Source organism: Lepisosteus platostomus, chromosome 11 (genome assembly GCF_059453375.1).
Source record: "Lepisosteus platostomus isolate fLepPlt1 chromosome 11, fLepPlt1.hap1, whole genome shotgun sequence".
Classification (NCBI taxonomy): Eukaryota; Metazoa; Chordata; class Actinopteri; order Semionotiformes; family Lepisosteidae; genus Lepisosteus; species Lepisosteus platostomus.
In genome coordinates, this window is record NC_142621.1 from 9,857,318 (window position 1) to 9,877,777 (window position 20,460).

The following is a 20,460-nucleotide window of genomic DNA, read 5'->3' on the forward strand; positions in this document are numbered from 1 at the left end:
CTTGGATTTGTTAAGTAGTGTGGGTTAATAGTGGGTTCTTTTTGAAAGATAATAACACAAAAACATGTCTTTTCAGAAAACCCAAAGGCATTACTCTGCAATGAATCATTTTAAAAATATGATGAATGTATCATAGCTTTTAGGATAGGACTTTTTATTAAAGAGATTTTCAGAAGAAGATATGTTCCTACAGGTGTTGGTGTCAGGTTTGTTTTACAGTGCAATTTAGCTTTAAATGGTCTGAGCTATTTGCACTCCTTCTGTTTTCTTTCAACTAGGTGCTATAAAAGCATTCTATTTCAAAAGGTGAAAGCCTGATAAGAACTAAAAAACAAATTGCCAGAGAAAAAAAGTTTATCATCAGGAAACTGGTGATTAAAAGTCATTGTTTACTTTATAGCTTTGCTTGATCACAAACCTAGACAGTAAACTGATCCTCTGGAGCAGATTACAGGCTGAACTCCCCCTCTGGATTAGGACAGTCTGCAGCAGAAGCAACCCTTCTGCTGAAACGTTTGTAATGATTTAATAAAGCTCCTATAAGGTACAGGTCTATAAGGCAAATGCCTTAGATGTGTAAGGAAGCTTCACACAGAGAACCTGTTTCTTCATTTTGATGATTGATTCAAAGGTTTAGGTTCATGGCATTATTTTAAACCTTAAAAGTACAACAGGACCCAATTACTGCGTATTTAACCGGGCTTGTTATTTAATTATCTGAATATGTTGGAGAGACTAATAACATTAATGATTACCCTAATAGGATAGTCTAAATCAAAAGGCACAATGAAAAGGAGATTATGGTCCCGATTCCTCAGTTCTCTTTTTTTGGTCTTCTTGCGTGAACAAGTCTTTACAGTACCGAAGAGTCACTAGAATTTTAGGGTAATATCTGAAATGCATTAATGACTGAGGGAAAACAATGCATCTTATGTTTTTGGGGTAGATTTAGCACAGCACATTTGCAAGGTTATCATAATAAATTTGCATCTTTCTTATGGTGGTTCCACATACTTGCTTTGTATAATGGTTTACCTTACCCTATGTCGGTATGCTCCGCCGACATAATACCCCTTGCTTATATCTATACAGTGCTGTACCACAGTAAAACCTCTATAATGGAGTACAGATGTTCAACATGCAAGTGAAATATTGAACACAGTTCAACTGGACAGACACTGTGGCTTTCAATTTTTGTCTACCTGAGTAAATGTCTCATAACTGAATTGTTTGTGCAGTTTACAGTCTGAGCCTCAATTTTTATAGAATATTGATTTATGCAATACTTTATCTAAAAAGCTCTCTTAGGGTTTTTTTTTATTAAAGTAAATTAAAGGTTTAATCTAAGTAGCTTCCCAATAAATATTGTTAGAAGATAGTCCTGTGTAATAAAATTTTCAGTTAATGTGTGCTAGGCATTCAAAGGATTTGCCAAATGTGTTAAATTCTATTTAGAGCAAGACACCGGGGTATTTTGTGAAACACTCAGAACTGCTTATCATCACCACTCCTGTGAAAAGGGCAATATACCCATGGAGTGGTCCTGTCAGTTGTGTGTAATTATGCTAAACTTCGTATTTAAAAAATAAGGGACCATATTTGATGTAGGGTAAGAAAAATGAACAGACATAGCGTGTAGTGTAGCAGGGGCTATATTATGGCTGATGCAAGGGGTGAAGGAAGAGGTGGGGTGTCTCATATAATCACTGGGGGGGAATTAGTTTGTGAGCAGAAGGAATGGTTATAGGGAATGAATATGTGTGGGCCTCTTAAGAATTATCCTAATGGAAACAATGCATACACAGCATATCAAGTGTTTTCCTTGATCCCATTGTTAGTGACAGCGATAATTTATGACTGGGTGAAATTTGCATTATTCATAAAGAATTTTAAATTATTTTGATCTTTTGTAGTTTTGCAGGCTTTATATAAAGATGTTGAAGAGTTTAAAAACAGGGTGACACATGTAATCAAATCTCTGTGGTCTTAAAAACAATATAATAGAAACCTTTATATGCTCAACAATGTGACACATTTAGAAAATGCATGCAACTAAATTATTGACCCGTGCTACGCACTACCCCAATTAGTGATAAAAGCTCTGAATTCCTAATATATTGTTAAGTTCTCTAGAAAGCACTAATTGTCTTTGTGTATAATCTACATCTTAATTTCATTGCAGTTTTTTAAATTTGACACAGTTATACACAGGCCAACAGAGTAAGATTAAATGTATATATACATATATGCTTATAGTTATACTGCAGATGCATTTAGAAATATCTTGATTTAGGATTTTAAGAACCATCCCTCTGCCCCTTGAGAAGTACATGAGGTGAAGACTTTCAGGACAAAAAGAGGAAAACAATCTTTAAAAGAAGACAAATACATGGAAAAAAATAATTATCATGCTGTGTGCTTTGCTTACATCTTGGTACGTATTAGTTTCAAAGTAATGCAAAAACAGCTGATGCTGTGTTGAATTTTTGACAAGATCCTCCTTCTAGCCGTATTGAGCCGTAAATTTTAAAGCACAGGTCCCTGGTATAGAGGTTAAACTAGGCATGTTGGCTGCTTGCTTCTGCTCTGTGGGAGTTTCAGAGCTCTCCGAAATGGAGCATAGTTGGAATACCAGCTCTCAGTATTCCATACAGACCGGATCAGGAGAGAAAGGTTAGCTGCCTTGACTCTGTGATGGATGGCTTAGTAGAAAAAAAAACAGATTCTGGATTAGAACTGCAAGTTTTTAAATTAGCCTTTCCAAGGAAAGAACAACATCTGGGGATATGGTATTTCAAAAAATAAATTTAACATCGTAATACTGAAAACAATTGTAAATCTTATTAAATCAAAATATGGAACCACTTTAAATCATTGTTGCTTGGCAGACTATATAAAAGAAGCATGCAAAAATCTGTTTTACGCTCATGGGAAACGTTAGGATTTCAGTAAATAACATAAATCCTGTCTTAATTTTCTGACTAAACTCTTGAAGTGGTGGAGTTCAGAGTCCTTACTCAGATGTAGAATTTACACTTAAGCAATTTGCATGAGTCTGCTTCTTTGTATACTACATGCGTTCTGTTGCATGTGTGCCGTAGTGAGGTTAATAAATGTTTAACTGGTAGAGGCCTCTCTTTAGAGTGCAGCTTGTGTTCTAATGTCCAAATACAGGAATTTGGAATCTGAATATACAAGTTTTTAAATGAGAGGAGCTGACATTTGACCCAACTTGATCTTGCTTCCTTCATTGACTTATTGTGCTTAGCTTTCTGTCTTGACCCTTGTCCCTTTTTGTCCCTTGTGTATTTTTAAAAATAAAATTTGTAAGTGACGGCATTTTGACCACTTATTCATTTTTGTTTTTAAGATCACACCCAGTCTTTTCTTGAAGGAAGTAGTGGTATCAGCTTGGCTTCAACCACTTGTTTCAAGCTCTATGTTCCAACTCATTGTGTAAAGTAGTACCTTAAGCACCTACAGCACCTATTGATATTCCAAATTCAGGCTTACTAGTGCATTATGCGATTCTAACACTTTGCTCTATTATCATTTTTGTGTAGCACATGTAGCAAGTGTAGCACCCTCCTCTTGTCTACATTAATTGCCAACTGCCTGGCAATTAATTGAATGTTTTGTATGTATCTCCTTGAATACCCTTTGCAGTTTCAACAGTATTTGACGGTCATCTGTTATTTTGATAGCAGATAATACATCGTTTATATAAATTAGGAAGAGCATTGGTCCTAATACAGATCCTTGTGGTACTCTGCTAGTTTTATCTCTGCAATTAAAGCATCCTTCCCTTATCTGTGCTTTTTTCTATTACCTGTTCTGAATCCAAGTACATGCATTTCCTCAATGCCTACTGTCTGCAATTTGAGAATTGTTTTGAGAAAGTTACCAAAAGCCTTCTGAAAATTGAAATCTATTGTATCATATGCTCACTTTGTCAGATACTACTGTTCTTTTTAAAGAACAGCAAAACACTAGTTAATCAAGGTCTGCCTTTTGGAGACTATAATAAATACTATTCCATTGAATCGTATTGCCATACAGATGACCTTCCAATTTAGTTTCTAATCCTTTAGTTCTAGTTGCTAATTGTTTCTGTAATATGTAGTAGAAGTTGTCTGTAATTTCTTGGTTTACTTTAGTCCCTCCTAATAATTCCCATCTATGAATTGGCTTCATTACTCTCTGCTCCCCACTGATAGCTGATGTGTGGTGAGTGTTCTGGCACACTATGGCTGCCGTCGCATCATCCAGGTGGATGCTGCACATTGGTGGTGGTGGAGGGGAGTCCCCATTACCTGTAAAGTGCTTTGAGTTGAGTGTCCAGAAAAGCGCTATATAAGTGTAAGGAAGGATAGGGTAGGTTTGTATTGAGATGGGAGACCAGGGTCCAGAAAAAGACTTGTTGCTAATGAAGTAGTGTTTGTGGGCCAGTAGGTGGTGCTCTTCTCCCTAGACCAGAATTTCCAAACCAATGCAGTTGGTGGTACCTTGTTTCTGATGAAAGGAAGATCTTTTGACTCCATTAACGATCCCATGGGAGTTTTCAGGTAGGGTCCTGTCTAAATTAATTTAGGATCCTTTGGTATGATACGCACAACATAAATGCAAGGAATTATGATTATTTTGTCTTGTTGCTCAAATGCTTAAAACTACCTGTACTTTAAACTGAAGCCTTGATCAGCTGTATCTTGTGTCATTTTGCAATGTGAAAGAAGTACAGAGCTACATGAATTACCTCAGTATGCTCAGGTGTCAAACACCTGTCAATTTCAAATTTAAGTGGAAATAGAATGACAGGTTCCAAGCTCAAAACACAGTGATAAGAATTAATTTGAAGCTTCTATTTTATATTTTTATCGTGGGCTTGTTTCATTAAAGGTTTCAAAATTTGAAAGAAAACTTTAGCCAGTGCAACGTCAAACATTTCATTGGTCAGAATGGTGGTGTGAATTTGTTTTCTATTGTCTCGTGAAGACTTATTTGGTATAAAGTCCATTAGTTTGCTAATGCACGTCGGTGACCTGCTACAGTGCATTTCCTTTAAAAAGACCTCGACCTACATTGAAGGTGTGTTGCCTTCGGAATACGTTTTAATGGTTGTCTTTTGTTTGTGGCCATGGGAATGGGCACTTCAAAGGTGAAGCAGCAGGGTTGCTTTTGTAGGGGAAGTCCACAAGGCAAGGTTCATTTCTTAACAAGCACCATGTAATCTTCTAATCCCGGGCCTGGTCACTGTGACTCGTAGGTGGCCTGCTTAATTCACAGAGGTGGGTCAGGCCAAGGAGGAAGAATCATCTGCAGAACAGCACAGTGGATGATTATGCCTGGAAAGAATGCAATGTGTTAAAAGGTTAAGGGTTTAATTTTTTTCTGCCTTTATAGAGAGAGCTATAGGTTAATTTTATTTATTCTGAGAGCCTGCCACATCTATTCATTAGATCACACTTCTCCTGGTGCACACAATGCTGAGTACTTTAAATCACTTCATAATTGCGAGAGTTGTAAACTGAGTTGGCTGGCTGCAGCAGTATAGCTATTTCTAACTGTCAGCTGAAGTGTTTCATCCCTTGCGCAGGCCGTGAAGATGGCGCAACCATTTTTGTGCACTGTAAATCGGCGCATGGAAGTGCTTTCATAGCTGTTCCTTAGATTTTCATTAAACTGCAGCAACATTTTCAAGTACAAACAAAAGCAATGTAAATACTCTGCATTTTATGTTATTTGCCATTTTAAGCCCACAGATTCTCAGGCCACCTGACTCAGTAAGTAGTGGGGCCACAACAGTAAATGTGGTGTTGGTGTAATTCATGACCCCTTTGGTGACAGTGTATTAAGAAATTATTTAGCTTAATTTCTTCAGTGTACAGTGACCAATAAATATAGCACCGTTTTGTCTTATGCTGTTTTTAATGTACATGTAGCACAGGAAATGATAAGAAATGATATACTTTTTGTTTATCTGCTTCCTTCCTCACTAGGCGTGATTGACAGTAAAGAAATTGATTTGTTGATGCATTGCAATTAAAAAGAGTTTTCTAGAAATTATTTTATGATTTAAAAATAAATATTATAATAGTATGGTTGGTCATTTTACATTATGACCGTCATGCAAATCCTGTGTTACTGTAGCCTTAATTTGATTTGCATGCATGCTGATTCTCCACAGTGAATGAACTGAATTTTATACGCGAAAAAATATCTGGGTGGGGAGAGGAATGTGTTCCTTAGAAAGACGAGTTTCTAAGGAAACCAGGATACTCGTGTGTTCTACTTTGCCATCTTTTTTTTTTGTAGGGAGTGTGGGGGGAGGTTGTGGACTAAAGTTGAAAATCTCAGAGCAGAAGGGTAAAATTAGTCATGCTGTGATTCCATTTAGGTGGAATGGCTATCCCCTTGTGAAGGAAGAACAGTTACTGGATTTCCGCTGGTTTTGCTATTCTGCATTTTTTTAGATCTTGACTGTATTTAGTTTAAGCATTTGGGTATAATCTGTATGCTGCTGTCTTTTTCTTTTTTTCTTTCTCTATGTAGAATATGTAGGCCTTAACAGAATTCATGAATGACTGCAATGACGTTTGTGTGTTAAAGAGGTACACCTTTGCTTCTTCTAATATTCTACAATATTTGAGTATTGATATTTGATTAATGTATGGTAATCTGTCATCCACTATAAAACGTTTTCAGGTGATTGCTTTTGTTTTAATAATATAGAATATCCTCATTGCCACTACAGTTACATTCAATTTAGGTTTAGTTTATCATTTATTAAGTAGCAGTAACAATAAACATTTTAAAGGTCAGATTTTGATTAATTTAGACGTGCGTTTTCAGTCTTTGAGAAAATACTGAAATGTTTTTTTAAGTATTCTTAATTCTTCCGTGGATTTAAAGGAAAAATAACAAAACAAAAATCCAAAGCATATCTCCATTTGTTAATCATTTTTTGTTCAAATGTTATGGTATGTTGTTGACAATCCAGGAAAAGTTGTTGCTGGAACTTTTTTAAATGTTCCTTAGCTTTCAGTGCATTTTCACTGCAGTGTTTAAATATCTTCAAAGCTTTTAATTGATATCATATCAAAGTGCTCCAGGACTTTGTTTTACAACTGTCACACGCAAGCAGATTTTAGAAAGTGCTTACTACAGTGCTGTTTTTACTCACTGAAATTTGTTGAAGCACAAATAATATATTCTTCTCATGATTAAAATGCATGATTGAACATAGCTAGGATCACAAGGGAAAGAATTTAACAAAGGTAAAAAGGAATTTAGCATGTTAATATTTAGATAAAGTGCTTTTCAGTTAGGCTAATACAAATCAAAGACTTTTAAAGTGTAGAGAATGTCTTTCAAAAGTCTGGAGCCATCTTATTGTAAGCATAGCTCCTCAACTTGTGTGTGGTGAAATTTGTTTGAATATTTTCTTTTAAGGTGTAGCAATTAAGGCTTGTTTAGAAATTTGTGAATACCGGATAACAAAACAATTTTGTAAGTTCACAGCGTCACAATGGATTTAGTGAAATTCTTAATATTTAATTATTGTCTAATTTTATCATTTCTGTGTTACATCACAGGATTTTTCAGTATTTACTATGTCAAAAAATTATAAAGCAGCCACGTCCATGGGAAGGAAATAATGTTTACATATTGAGATTTTTCCATGCAGTTGGGAACAAAGTTTTTTCATTTTTTTCATTTGAGATAGTAACTCTTGCAGTGGACTGTAAGGTGTATAGCCTAATCATTTCAGCTACCCTAAGCAAAAACATTCTATTAAAATAACCATTATATAATTTGCATCCAAGAACTCCTTGTTTGAAAGATTAGTTAATTTAACCAAAGTGTCATCTTGTACCCTTATTAAGCATTCTAATTAGCTAAGGTTCTGAGTTTCTAAGAGTGTCTTTGTGCATAGATAGACATTTGACTGCAGTAGTGTGCAATGTGAATGGAATAGAGTTCTCTTATTTTTTATCTTTCTGCTGTGCTCATATGGTTAGCAGAAGAGCACACTATGCTGGAATGCAGGGTTTCCATGACGCTAATTAACTAAAAATGTGGCATCAGTGCAGGGTGTACTCACGCCTCTTTATCTGTGAGACAGATCCTGGGCTCATGACTGTTTAGGACAACTCATTTTTCACACATGGAAGCAGACTGCTTTCAGTTTTCTTAGGCTTCTAGCTGAATGGCAACTAGAATACAAAAACCAGGGGAGGACATGAAGTAAAAAGAATGGGATTTTACACTGAGCGGCTTGTCAATGGAACTCTGTATCCCATCCTCCACTCAAAAGCTGATTTTTTTTCTTCCACTGAGTGAAGGCTTGCACTTTGTGAGAACTCAATTTATTGTCTTATTAAAGCCTTATTTCTCAGGTCGATGAGACGACAGGCCACTATTTGCAAATGGCCTCTTGGACAAAGACAAGGTTTCTTAGCCAAATAGCTATTCTTGTCCCCGAAAGAAGTGTGTTTTACTTAGTAATTCCTGTTGCTTTTTCACATGGCAGTAGGGCCTGGCCTATTATATGCACCCTGAAAGGAGCCACAAGGTTAAGTGATGATCTTATGTAGATTATGCTGTGTCCCGCTGAGTAGAAAACTACACTTTATAGCTTGCTAATTTGTTTTTTGGACAGTGTAAATGAACACATTTTTTTTTATAAGACATGTTTGTGGCTGCTCAATAAAAAGGTCTTCTTCCCTTAAAACCTGGCCATTCCAAGAGAGAGAAAATCTGTTTGCCTCCTATAATGGGACATAGAAAGAATTTACTGCACGGCTTTGGACTGACTTCCAGAGTTGGTGTACAATAACTGAAAGATATCTAATTAATATTTTGTTTGTATTGTTGCTTTTGATTGTTGAAACATGTTTTTGTCACCTGAGCTTGTCTCCTCCATTCTAAATGTCGTTTATTTCTAGTGTCTTTTTTATGCACCCAAGGTACAGTAGGTTTGAAAAGTTCAAAGCCTCAGAGCTAACTAACACTGCAACTGTTCTGAATGTCATGTTGAGCTCACTCCAAAGGCAAAGTCACAATATTCAGCATAATCTTTTTCTTCAGTGTGCTGGGTTTTTGGCACACAATCTGAATAAAACGGCTATGGTAATAGGTTTTAATTTACTGTATTATTTGGTAGCATGTGCGCTATCTTTGTAATTGTGCTTTCAACCATTTTCATTTCGATAAGGTTGTTGTATTAGTTCTGAGGCCTGTCTCTTCAGGGTATTGCTTCCTTTCTGCTTTTGATTAAAGCCTTTCTTAATAATAGTTCTCCCTTAATCCCCCTTTTCTTATTAAAAAAATACTTTGCTTTGTTTGGTTGCCCTGTGCAAGTGTTGACTTCTTCACAACCCCAGATTATGACCTGTTTTTGAGGTCAGGCTTTAGAAAATGGAGTTCACCTGGGGTGTGCAGCTGCATTCAAGAGAAAGTGCTCCATGAGGAGGAACGTGTAGGCAGGATGGTAGGGGCCTCTGAGGTAGAATATTGTCTCTGATACAGAGCAGTTCCATACAGGCACATTCCTTTCCACAGCAGTCAAAAGAGAAATCTGCTTTTTTTTCTAATCAATTGGACTGTATTCTCTGACCAAAGATTGAACTGTGCCTGGCTCCCATTAACATACTGTACTCAACTGCTGATGTGTGCCTTTTGGGCAGATAGTTCACCTTCTCATACGCATAAAATTAAAAGGAATTATGAAAATGCCGTGTCTTGATTGCTTTTCTTTCTAGATTACCTTTCTTTAAAATAAACTATTGCTGTCCTTTTCATTGTGAAAGGAGGGTTTGTGATAAAGGATTAATACAATTGGTGCAGTGTTAAAGCTCATACTTTAAACATATTAATGTATACATGCAAAAAGTTAATTAGATATGTAATAGGTTTCCATCTGGAATAAAACATGAACTGTGCCCAAAATGTGGGCAACAAATACCATTAAAATTGGAGGCGCTCTTATTTTTTTGGCGTTTGCCTAAATCTTGATTTACCATTATGGAGTGTAAATAATTTATGCAATCATATTGCAGCATGCTGTACTTCAAATACTAACTCTTGAGAGCTCAGTAACTTAAAAGTTCCATTGAGTTGTTCTGTAATTAAATTCCATAATGTTGAAATCTTGTTGGCATACCAATTCCATCTGCATTCTTACACCAATTATTTTCTCCAAACAGTGCAAAATCCAAGGAAAAAACTAGCCACAGGCCAAATGCCTTCATAGAAAATCCTCCTGCAGATGAAAGCCACAATAAGAGATAGAAATTTCTCATTTAGATTAGCATCTCAGATGATTTAGGCAGCACAGCCAGTTTACTTCTTCCAGACACTCTAGAAACGCCTTATAGAGCATAGTGCTGAAACAAAAGAACATTTAATAAGAAAACAACAGGTAACTGTGCTGGAAGTAGATTTGCTTGACACTTGATGAAGACAGATGGAGACAGTTGCCATAGAGTGGCATATGACCCCAGATATCCTGTTGGGGGTCTGGCAGGGACTTCTGGGAAGATGCTGAAGAATGCTTACACTTATCTGTATGCTGGTCCCTTTAAACTCTAATACTCAAGATTGTTTGGAAGGCAGCTAAAATATGTAGCTATGGCGATTCAAAATTTTGTATCATTGTGGCTTTAGTGAAAAAAAACCCATGAACATTTAATTATTTGAGCTATGCTGCTACGCTCTATTTTAATGCTCTTTGTTTTACCAGCAGCAGTGGGTGCTGGTGGAGACAATTAAATATAATTAGCAAAACCTTGTATATAGGCCTTTGTAATGAAACCTTTGTTTCATTGTTATTTTGAAGAGGGATTTTTCTTCCCCAAAATACATTCTAAAGAGTGAATGTGTGCTGTTCTGAGGTCGTTTGTGTATTCAGTAAGGTCTGAGAAGTTCAGTTTCCACCGTGACTGGATGGGGCAAAAGGCAGATTACTTCATTGACTGGCGTAAACCCAGGGCATGCTATTCAAATGATTCAGTTAAACTAACCGCTTTTTTTTTGGCGAAGCTATTCAATTCTTTGCAAAAAAGATTGATTGCTTTAAGACAAACATTGTGAAAACCAAGATGAATATTTCTTTAAACTTTGTCACATTGTCACATGTATGTCACAGATATGGGTATCTGGAGACGCTTTTAGTAAACAAAACAAAGATAATTGTAAAAACATATATTTCCTGTAAAAGAATTATTTCTGTTCTGCAAGGTCATTTTCCTCTGGGCTGTTTTACAGTCGTAGTTGCTTTGAAAATAGAAAATAGATTTCCTTGAAATACTAATTTCTGGGTAGCTGTGCGTCAGATATTTGAATTACCACTCTACATCTTTTCTTTAAAAAGAAATAATCTAGTGTTTTATATTGCACATGAAATAAGAGCACGTTGCAGATGTTCACAGAAGTGATTGGATTTCCTGAACAAAGTGTAGCTGTCATTGTCATGGTAGCCACTTCCACGACAGCATTAGTTCCACTACAGGCCCTTTTTGTCCTGTACCGAAAAAAGGGCGAAAAAATGGGAGACTGCTAAAATCTCCCTGATCCCCTTTTCCATGAGCTCTGTAATCCTGTGCAGACTGTCAGCACAAACAGAGCTTTGATACCAGGGGATGCATGCTTGTGGTACCTTACTTTGCAGCATTTATGTTTTCAAATGTAGAAAAGCAGACAGAGAAACAAAGTAATGTAATTATTCTGTGGGAAATTCAAGATTTGTAAGAATGTCTGTGTGTGCCAAATTGCTGATTTAGTCATCTAATAGCCCATAGTATGAAACTTGAAATTTTATGCATGTAAAAAAAAAAAGTAAGATTTTTGCTGAGAGCTGCAAAACATCTGTGGTTTTTAACCACCTTTTTTTCCTCTTACGTGATTATAGTGCAGAACAGCCTGCACTTTACATTGGCGAAGCTGTTTTCATAGGTGGTGCCTGTGCATTTTCTTTCAACCGAAGTAATGAACTTTGGTATGATCATAAAGTGAATAAAATCTGTAGACTGAAATGATAGAGGGCGTGGAAAATACAGTTGTTTTCTTATGCAATGTTAACATCATACATCATACTGAAAAAAAGGTGACTACTGTGGTTTAAAGAAGCTCAAACAGAAATGAGGAAATATTTGCACACCTTTGTTCCAGTGCAATACAGATTCCTTAAACACATTTGAAGCCACTAAAAGGCTTTAAACAGGTACGTTAGAGCATCCTGTTTACCTGACTACTGTAGATGTAGAATGGCTGAATATACTTTTTTTGTAATCTGGTTCAGTATTTAAGATTGTGAGGAAGAGTGACCCCTTGTTTATGTTCCTTGCCTCTTGATAACGGCAGAAGAGCTACAAAATTGTTCACTTCCAAGGCCTCTGTATTTGTAGCTGGTTTTGCTGCTTTTGGTAAAGGAGAACTGCATCTGCTCACGTGACGTAGGGAAGCTCTGAACTAGAGCAGGTTGAGCAAGCTTCAGCAGCTGTGGTTTTGTCATTTACAGAAAATCAAGACTGTTTACATCAAGTGGTCCACGAGAGGCTGGGAGAACTGCTACGCGTCCTGAAAGGTGTCATTGGTAAACACCAGACCCTCAACTCTGTGGATATTCTCAGTGCAGCTGGGACAGTCATTGCCAAAATCAAAGGTGAGAAACTGAGCCATCACATTGGAATTAATTACCTGGGTTTAAAGAGAACTCCATTTCTTCCCCCTTAAGCACTACACTGATTATTACAGCACTCGTTTGCAATTAGAACTGTGCCTGTGCTCGTTTTCATCCTCTGCTGATTTTAGTTTTCTGTGCATTGTTTTCCATTGGTCATCACTTTGTGCATTATTTTACAGCTGATATTGAGTCAGTATTTCAAAGCACTAACCAATACTGAAATAAAAACCCAGTTCTTCATGCTGGGTTTGTGTGTGGTAAAAGCAGGAAATGAACTGTGTACAGGGTTACTTTGGGGTCAATGTTTTAATAAAGTACATACTTGTAAATGTTATAAGTCTTCATCCTGTCTTACTATTGGTTAGCTCTGAAAATCAAACAAAATGAATTATTTGGTTGTGTCAATCAAATTGACCCTTTTCTGAGCAATTTATTTTTTACTGTAGCATTGAGGTCTTCTCATAATGTCTCTATTCAGTTTATCTGACACTGAAGTTCTTTTACCAGTAGCAGTTCTGAGATGGAGATAGCCTTACAATGTTTATCCATCAGTGGCTAAGGTTTCTTGGGTTACTGTAAAGAGCAGTGTGGTATTGTCACATGCTACTGATATTATGAAAAGATAGGCTATGTATGTCATCACAGATAAAACGATCTTCTCATTCTGGAATGGTCACTTAGCATTCCCCAAACATGTGTTGTGAAAATTCTTTGGTTTCATAAAAACACCACACTTCATCTTGTGTTTCTCCTTTTTTTCCCTCCATACAGTACAGTACATGTTTTGTAATTGAGAATTTTTCTAAGTTACGTCTGAGAAAGGCCACTGAAGGTAAATAGCATTATGATGTTCTTAGTGAATCCAGCAGAAGAATCCTAACGTGCAAGTTTTTGTGCCAGAAATATGACCTTGTGGGCAGTGTAATTTGCCTGGCCCCTGTACAAGAATTTCAAAATATAACTTTACTTCAGTTTGATTTGCATTCCAAACCACCACAATTTTGCCGCAGATTTAGCCTACATTAACGTGCAGCCACTTGCACTGTTTTGTCATTTAATGAAGAACAAAATTTTCAGTAAAATTCTTCTTGCTGCCATAATTCAGAACACACACATTTAGAATTCATCCACACACTTGATTTTTAACATCCCAATGATTTTTAGCATGTTTGGCCTCTGGACTGTGGAGGCACCTACCTCTATCAAAAAAAAAAAAAGTATTCTTCCTGGTGGTATAATTTGCTTTGTTTATCCAATCCCAATAAATGACCCCTTCACGATGTGACTAATTAATTTAAAAAAAACCTAGCTCTTTCCACATTTATATTGTCAAAGTACATCTTTCATCAAATATCAAATAAGAAATAACACTGAATGTGCAAACCCTATTGTTGTGCAATATGGACTTCAACAAAATTAATTTTATCTGAACTTTAACCTGCAAGAGAGATTCACGTTGCTGCAAATTATATTTCCCAACCTTATGAATGAATAGACCTAAAGTTGGTGGTTCAAAATGTTTTGGGTTTGTTCACTGTAGAGCAGTCTCTTCCGAAGTCTTGTCAATGCCTTTTTTACCATTCAATCTGTAACAGTAACTGATTTCCACATACTGTAGGCCCATGTGTATTCAGTATCCTTTGAACATCTGAAAGCAGTTAAGGGAAAAGACATTCCTTTCCACAAGGGGGCCAAAGCTCACTGTACAATTTGGGTCACTGTAAACACTAGGTTCCTGCATATTATTCTTGTCACAGTCAAAGCCGTTCTGGAAAAAATGCCATTTAGAAAGGTCATGAAATTTAGCAATTGAGATTTTTTTGTTCAATTTTTTAGTTTTTTGTTATATTCCTGACACTGCTTGAAAGGTCTGAACTGAATTCTAGCAATGCATAATGTAGTCCTTGGGCTGCATTTTTAAAAATAGGCTGAAGGTATTTATTCCACTCACTTTGGTTACTTCCTTAAAAATAATTCCAAAGTGTTCCTTGTTGGTTTCTGAAAACAGTCCATCAAAATTATGGTTTGTTTTGCAGCAGGCTGGAGAAAACCGCTATGTACATCTATAAATTATGCTTTTCGGACGTTACTGGAATTTCCGGAATAGGAATTTGACAGTGTAAATTATTCTTTTCTAGAAAATGTGATGCCATTTTCATTTAAATGATGCTTGTGTCATAACCCACAAACCTTGTCAGCATTTGAACATCCCCCTGAAAAGTCTCGCACTCCACGGTGACTGATGTTTAAAATGCAAAATCCTTTAGGATTGCTTGAGATTTAAAACATGTTTTGGCATATACTGTATATGTATTTAGAAGGAATGTTATTTTGTATAAATTCAAAGTATGCTGCCTTTTTGCAATGTGAAGTGAGTAATGCTTGCTAAAGTATCAGCCTGTATCACAACATGTATGTCAATGTGTGCTAATCTATGCTCCAGTCGTTGGAAGTAGCTACTAGATGTCAAATTAATCACATCTGAGGTAAAAGGTAATTTAATTGCTGGTGGTTTACTTGCTCCATGGTGAATGCTTTCAGTAGACTAGAACATAGCTAAGGTATTAGAGATTGATCAAGGACAGTAAACCATCATAAACCCTTTCTCCAGTACAGTATATTGTTTCCAAAGGCATGGTAACACTTAACCTTGAAGGTGGCAAAAGTATATACTGGTAAAAGAATTTGCTGTTTCTCGACCTGGGTGTGCCTTATTCTTCTATAATAAAAGCTCTGAAAAAAATCACTGACCCAATAACCTGTTTTCTAGGGTTTGGTTATAGAATTATGTTTTCGGTGTTTCAGTAATTGGGCTTTTGTTGGTATTGTGACTTTTGGACTGAGAAAGGGGTAAATCAGCCATTCAGATTCATGAAACTGCAGGATGTAGCTGATTTTGTTTCAATTAAGACGTGCGCTTGTAATTACATTGTTGGTGAATGATTTTGTTTTTATTTTTTTGTTTTAACATATATAATATATGTACAAATATATATATATAATATATATACAAAAAAATAACTGGGGATTGTGTGCCACCTATAGTAAATGCAAAATGACCTTTGTCACTTATGCTGTGATTGTTCCAAGGTGATGACTGGGTTTTGTCACCCTAACACTGACTTGTACTGATTACACAGTGTTTAAAAAATTGACTTTACTTTTTTTAAAAATATAATTGCTTGTTTATGCTACATTATTATTGTACAAATATGCACAACATTCAAATCCTACAAACGTGCATTCTCCATGACGTGCTCCAGTTTGTTGTTCTAAAAAGACAATGCAGTTTTTCAAGGTGATGCAGTTACTTTATTTGGAAAATGAGCATTTTGAGCACACCATTGTTGTGGGTAGACATGATGTGAACTTCAGGATGTCCTGGGGAAGACGTCACAACTGCAGTGCCACAGCATTTCTTCCCAGTGCAAACTGCACTCATTCAAAAGGAGTGGAGCCACTTGGCTATGATCACTGTGGTGGAAATGTTTGTTGTACTTTTCATGGTGAACTGGAGTTACAATTTTAGTTTTAACTAATATATGAAATACTGAAATCTACATGAAGCCTTTTTTTGTTTCTTCTGCAAAAGATGGATTAAGAGGCATCGAAAACCCTGTCACAAGATGTTTTTAGTTCTAGCCTTCCTGGAACAGGAAAAGTCTAAATAAAATGGTCTCCTGAGCTGCCTGAATACAAAGAGACTCACAGAACTGAATTTCTCAAGCTCGAATATGGCTTGCTTACCACACTGTGCTTATTTGTTTTTTGTTGGAAAAGTTGCGCGGTATATTTAAGAATAGGTAAGTAAAAGTGGCAGCTAATGTGTTTTTCAGTTTCTGACTGCAAACCGTGAGCTAGTATTTCCTGTGACTGCGATACTCAGACAGGAAATGATTGGTTAAGTAGCAATTTTTCTGGCTGTGATCAGGCATTGTCAAGTTCCTTAGAAATTGCTACTCGTACTGCATGTGTGCCATTTCACAAAAATATTTCCTCTAAATATTTATTTTCTGAAATTTTGAAACTGGGAATTGCTTTTTTTCACAAGTTTAATACCTATGGGGAATGTCACGGTATGAACTTTGCAATGTGCTTGTTTAGTGGCTGGTCCAAAATGAATCTGGAACTTTTTTAGCTGCTGGGCAGGTTCTGATTTGTGCAATTTGTGCTTTTTGAACAGAGCAGAAACAAAGGGGGTGTTTCTTTTTTATTTGTCATGTGGGAAGAGTAAGCATTTTTTAAAGATATTATATTAACTCTGAACTGTTTCATGATAGTTGAATGATACTGGTTTTTAATGTGCTGTTTGTTGAACCAAAAGGATGTTGTATATTTAGAAGGCGAATGGCGTCAGACTTCGTTATAACCTTTGCATTCTTGGTAACAATCAGAATGTTCCGTTTTTCTCCTCAGTTGTTTCAGATAGAAAGGAAGTTTGTTGAGGACTCTGATTGTAGCTTATTTATATTGGTTTTTTTTTCTGCTCATTAGGATGTTTAGACTTTCAGCAGGAAATTGATGTATTACAAGATCACAGCCACAGATGGAAAGTGACGCTATTGTGAGAGCTTTGTAGATAGAAGCTTTCTAACATTCCCAACAAAATGAATCCTTGTACAGAAATGGTGGCCTGTTATGTGATTTAATTTTTTTCTTTTTGCATAATGGGTATATAGGAAAGCAAATCACTTTGGTAAACTTGAACAATGTAAAATGTTTTATTGATTTGCTTTTTTTGTCTTTTGGTATGATTAAAGGAATATAGTTTACTATTTTATGAAAAATGTGTTTACCAAATGCTTATCTCTGTCATGTTTCAAAAGTATTTTGCTCTTCTTGAAAAGCATAATTGTACTCCACAGTGCTGGTATATATAAATCAGTCTTAAGTAATTTATCACTTTGTAACAGCTGTGAACTTCAAGGAAGTAAATGAAGACAAGAAGCGAGAGCTGTTTGGCGAGATATACTCCTCTATTGACACTTTAGCATTTACATTTGGCAATGTGTAAGTAGGTTTTAATTTTTTTTTGTCAATCACAGAATGCATTATAATATGTGACCAGAATCCAATAGATCAATCTTTCACTATTAGCTAATGTTGGGATTATAAAAGCCATTATTTTTATATATCTTTAACCACTAAAATGTCTTCAATGTTCCTGTGGTACAACAAGTTCAGATTCTTAAACATTTTTTTAAAATTTAAAATTTGAAAATTCACCAAAGACATAGTGTCGTTCTTTAGCTATGATAAGTAAAAACAGTAGCTGGATAACATTTTTATGCCACTTCATACATACATATATATAGAATTTTTACTATAAATATTAAGTATCATTGTGATGAATCTATTGTGAGCACTATGAATGAGAACAGTTGAATGTATGTTAATGTAGTTGGTTTATTATTCCTTCAGAGTGTCTGACTTCCTTATGGGAGATGTAGACAGTGGTTCAGCGTTGGGGGCTCCCCAGACTCAAAGAAGTCAGGTAATCTCTCATTTGTGAAAGATGTGTTCACTTGTATAAATTTTTATTTTGTGAATTAGGCTCAATGACTTGCAGTTAAAGAAAATGAAAGATTATCATGACATATGTTAAGTTTGAGGAAATACTTTGTACCAGTATAGTGTAATCACATTTACGTAAGTTGTGGTCAATTATACACTGCTCTAGTCTTAGAAACTAGGTGGTTCTTTAATTGTTACTGAGATAATATTGTGATAATAATAATTAAATCCAGTGTTGTTCTGTTTTCTATTTTAATGGAGTATGGATTCTGAAATGTTTTGGCAAGAAGCTAGGGATGCACCAGTTCAGGTGCATTTAAATTGATCACCACATTACATAACAAGTTTACATCTAAATTTTCTTGGTTAACATTTGATATGATTGTTTGTTTTGTTTATTTATGAATAGAGAGAAATGATGCTGTTTGCGTGTGTGTAATTAATCTTTTAATTATTATTTGTAGTAATTATTGTATTTGGTTTTTCTTGTGTCTGAGGGATTCTCTTTATTACATGGTGGTTTCTTTCTGTTTTTTCTTTCAAATTCAAAAGTCTTTTGAAAACCTGTCAGTTGAGTGTGGAGGATTAGTTCCTGAAAAAGATGATCTACAGGGTAAGACCTTATGACCTCAGCATTATAAACTGAATTTATCAACTTTCTAGCAAATTTTCCTCATTAATTTTTCTTTCCCTTTACTCCACTTGGCAGTTTACGGCTATCATTCAGTGATGAGTTGCTTTGAAATGTTTGTTCTTTAGCCTCAGTGAGATGTTCATTCCCTAAATTGTTTACATTTTCTTGTCTTTTCTGAATTATTATTGAAGACTGTACACATACAATAAATCATATACATCAGTCATACAGGTGACCAATACTGTGTGTGTGACAAGATAAAAAGGTGTCCATTTTTTAAACACCGAAGTTATAGAATTTGAAGATATACAGTGCCTTGCGAAAGTATTCGGCCCCCTTGAACTTTTCAACCTTTTGCCACATTTCAGGCTTCAAACATAAAGATATAATTTTTTTATTTTATGTGAAGAATCACCAACAAGTGGGACACAATTGTGAAGTGGAACGAAATCTATTGGATTTTTGAAACTTTTTTAACTAATAAAAAAATGAAAAGTGGGGCGTGCAAAATTATTCGGCCCCCTTGCGTTAATACTTTGTAGAGCCACCTTTTGCTGCGATTACAGCTGCAAGTCGCTTGGGGTATGTCTCTATCAGTTTTGCACATCGAGAGACTGAAATTCTTGCCCATTCTTCCTTGCAAAACAGCTCGAGCTCAGTGAGGTTGGATGGAGAGTGTTTGTGAACAGCAGTTTTCAGCTCTTTCCACAGATTCTCGATTGGATTCAGGTCTGGACTTTGACTTGGCCATTCAAACACCTGGATACGTTTATTTGTGAACCATTCCTTTGTAGATTTTGCTGAATGTTTGGGATCATTGTCTTGTTGGAAGATAAATCTCCGTCCCAGTTTCAGGTCTTTTGCAGACTCCAACAGGTTTTCATCCAGAATGGTCCTGTATTTGGCTGCATCCATCTTCCCCTCAATTTTAACCATCTTTCCTGTCCCTGCTGAAGAAAAGCAGGCCCAAACCATGATGCTGCCACCACCATGTTTGACAGTGGGGATGGTGTGTTGAGGGTGATGAGCTGTGTTGCTTTTACGCCAAACATATCGTTTTGCATTGTGGCCAAAAAGTTCGATTTTGGTTTCATCTGACCAGAGCACCTTCTTCCACATGTTTGGGGTGTCTCCCAGGTGGCTTGTGGCAAACTTTAGACGAGACTTTTTATGGATATCTTTGAGAAATGGCTTTCTTCTTGCCACTCTTCCATAAAGGCCAGATTTGTGCAGTGTAAGACTGATTGTTGTCCTATGGACAGACTCTCCCACCTCAGCTGTAGTTCTCTGCAGTTCATCCAGAGTGATCATGGGCCTCTTGGCTGCATCTCTGATCAGTCTTCTCCTTGTCTGAGCTGAAAGTTTAGAGGGACGGCCAGGTCTTGGTAGATTTGCAGTGGTCTGATACTCCTTCCATTTCAAGATGATCGCTTGCACAGTGCTCCTTGGGATGTTTGAAGCTTGGGAAATCTTTTTGTATCCAAATCCGGCTTTAAACTTCTCCACAACAGTATTACGGACCTGCCTGGTGTGTTCCTTGGTCTTCATGATGCTCTCTGCGCTTTCAACAGAACCTTGAGACTATCACAGAGCAGGTGCATTTATACAGAGACTTGATTACACACAGGTG

General features: G+C 36.3%; 1 protein-coding gene across 3 annotated transcripts in view; it reads left to right on the forward strand.

Moving 5' to 3' along the window:
• arhgap29a (Rho GTPase activating protein 29a) overlaps positions 1 to 20,460 on the forward strand; it is a 50,780-nt gene that overhangs the window by 14,427 nt on the left and 15,893 nt on the right. The window contains exons 3-6 of one of the 3 annotated variants that reach the window (XM_088598345.1): positions 12,518 to 12,661; positions 17,596 to 17,692; positions 18,104 to 18,176; positions 18,749 to 18,809. In XM_088598345.1, coding sequence (XP_088454471.1) covers positions 12,518 to 12,661; positions 17,596 to 17,692; positions 18,104 to 18,176; positions 18,749 to 18,809 — 375 coding nt within the window. Of the gene's footprint in view, positions 1 to 12,517; positions 12,662 to 16,111; positions 16,486 to 16,783; positions 16,913 to 17,595; positions 17,693 to 18,103; positions 18,177 to 18,748; positions 18,810 to 20,460 lie in introns of those variants that run through there. The other 2 variants (XM_088598347.1, XM_088598348.1) reach the window with 2 other exon arrangements.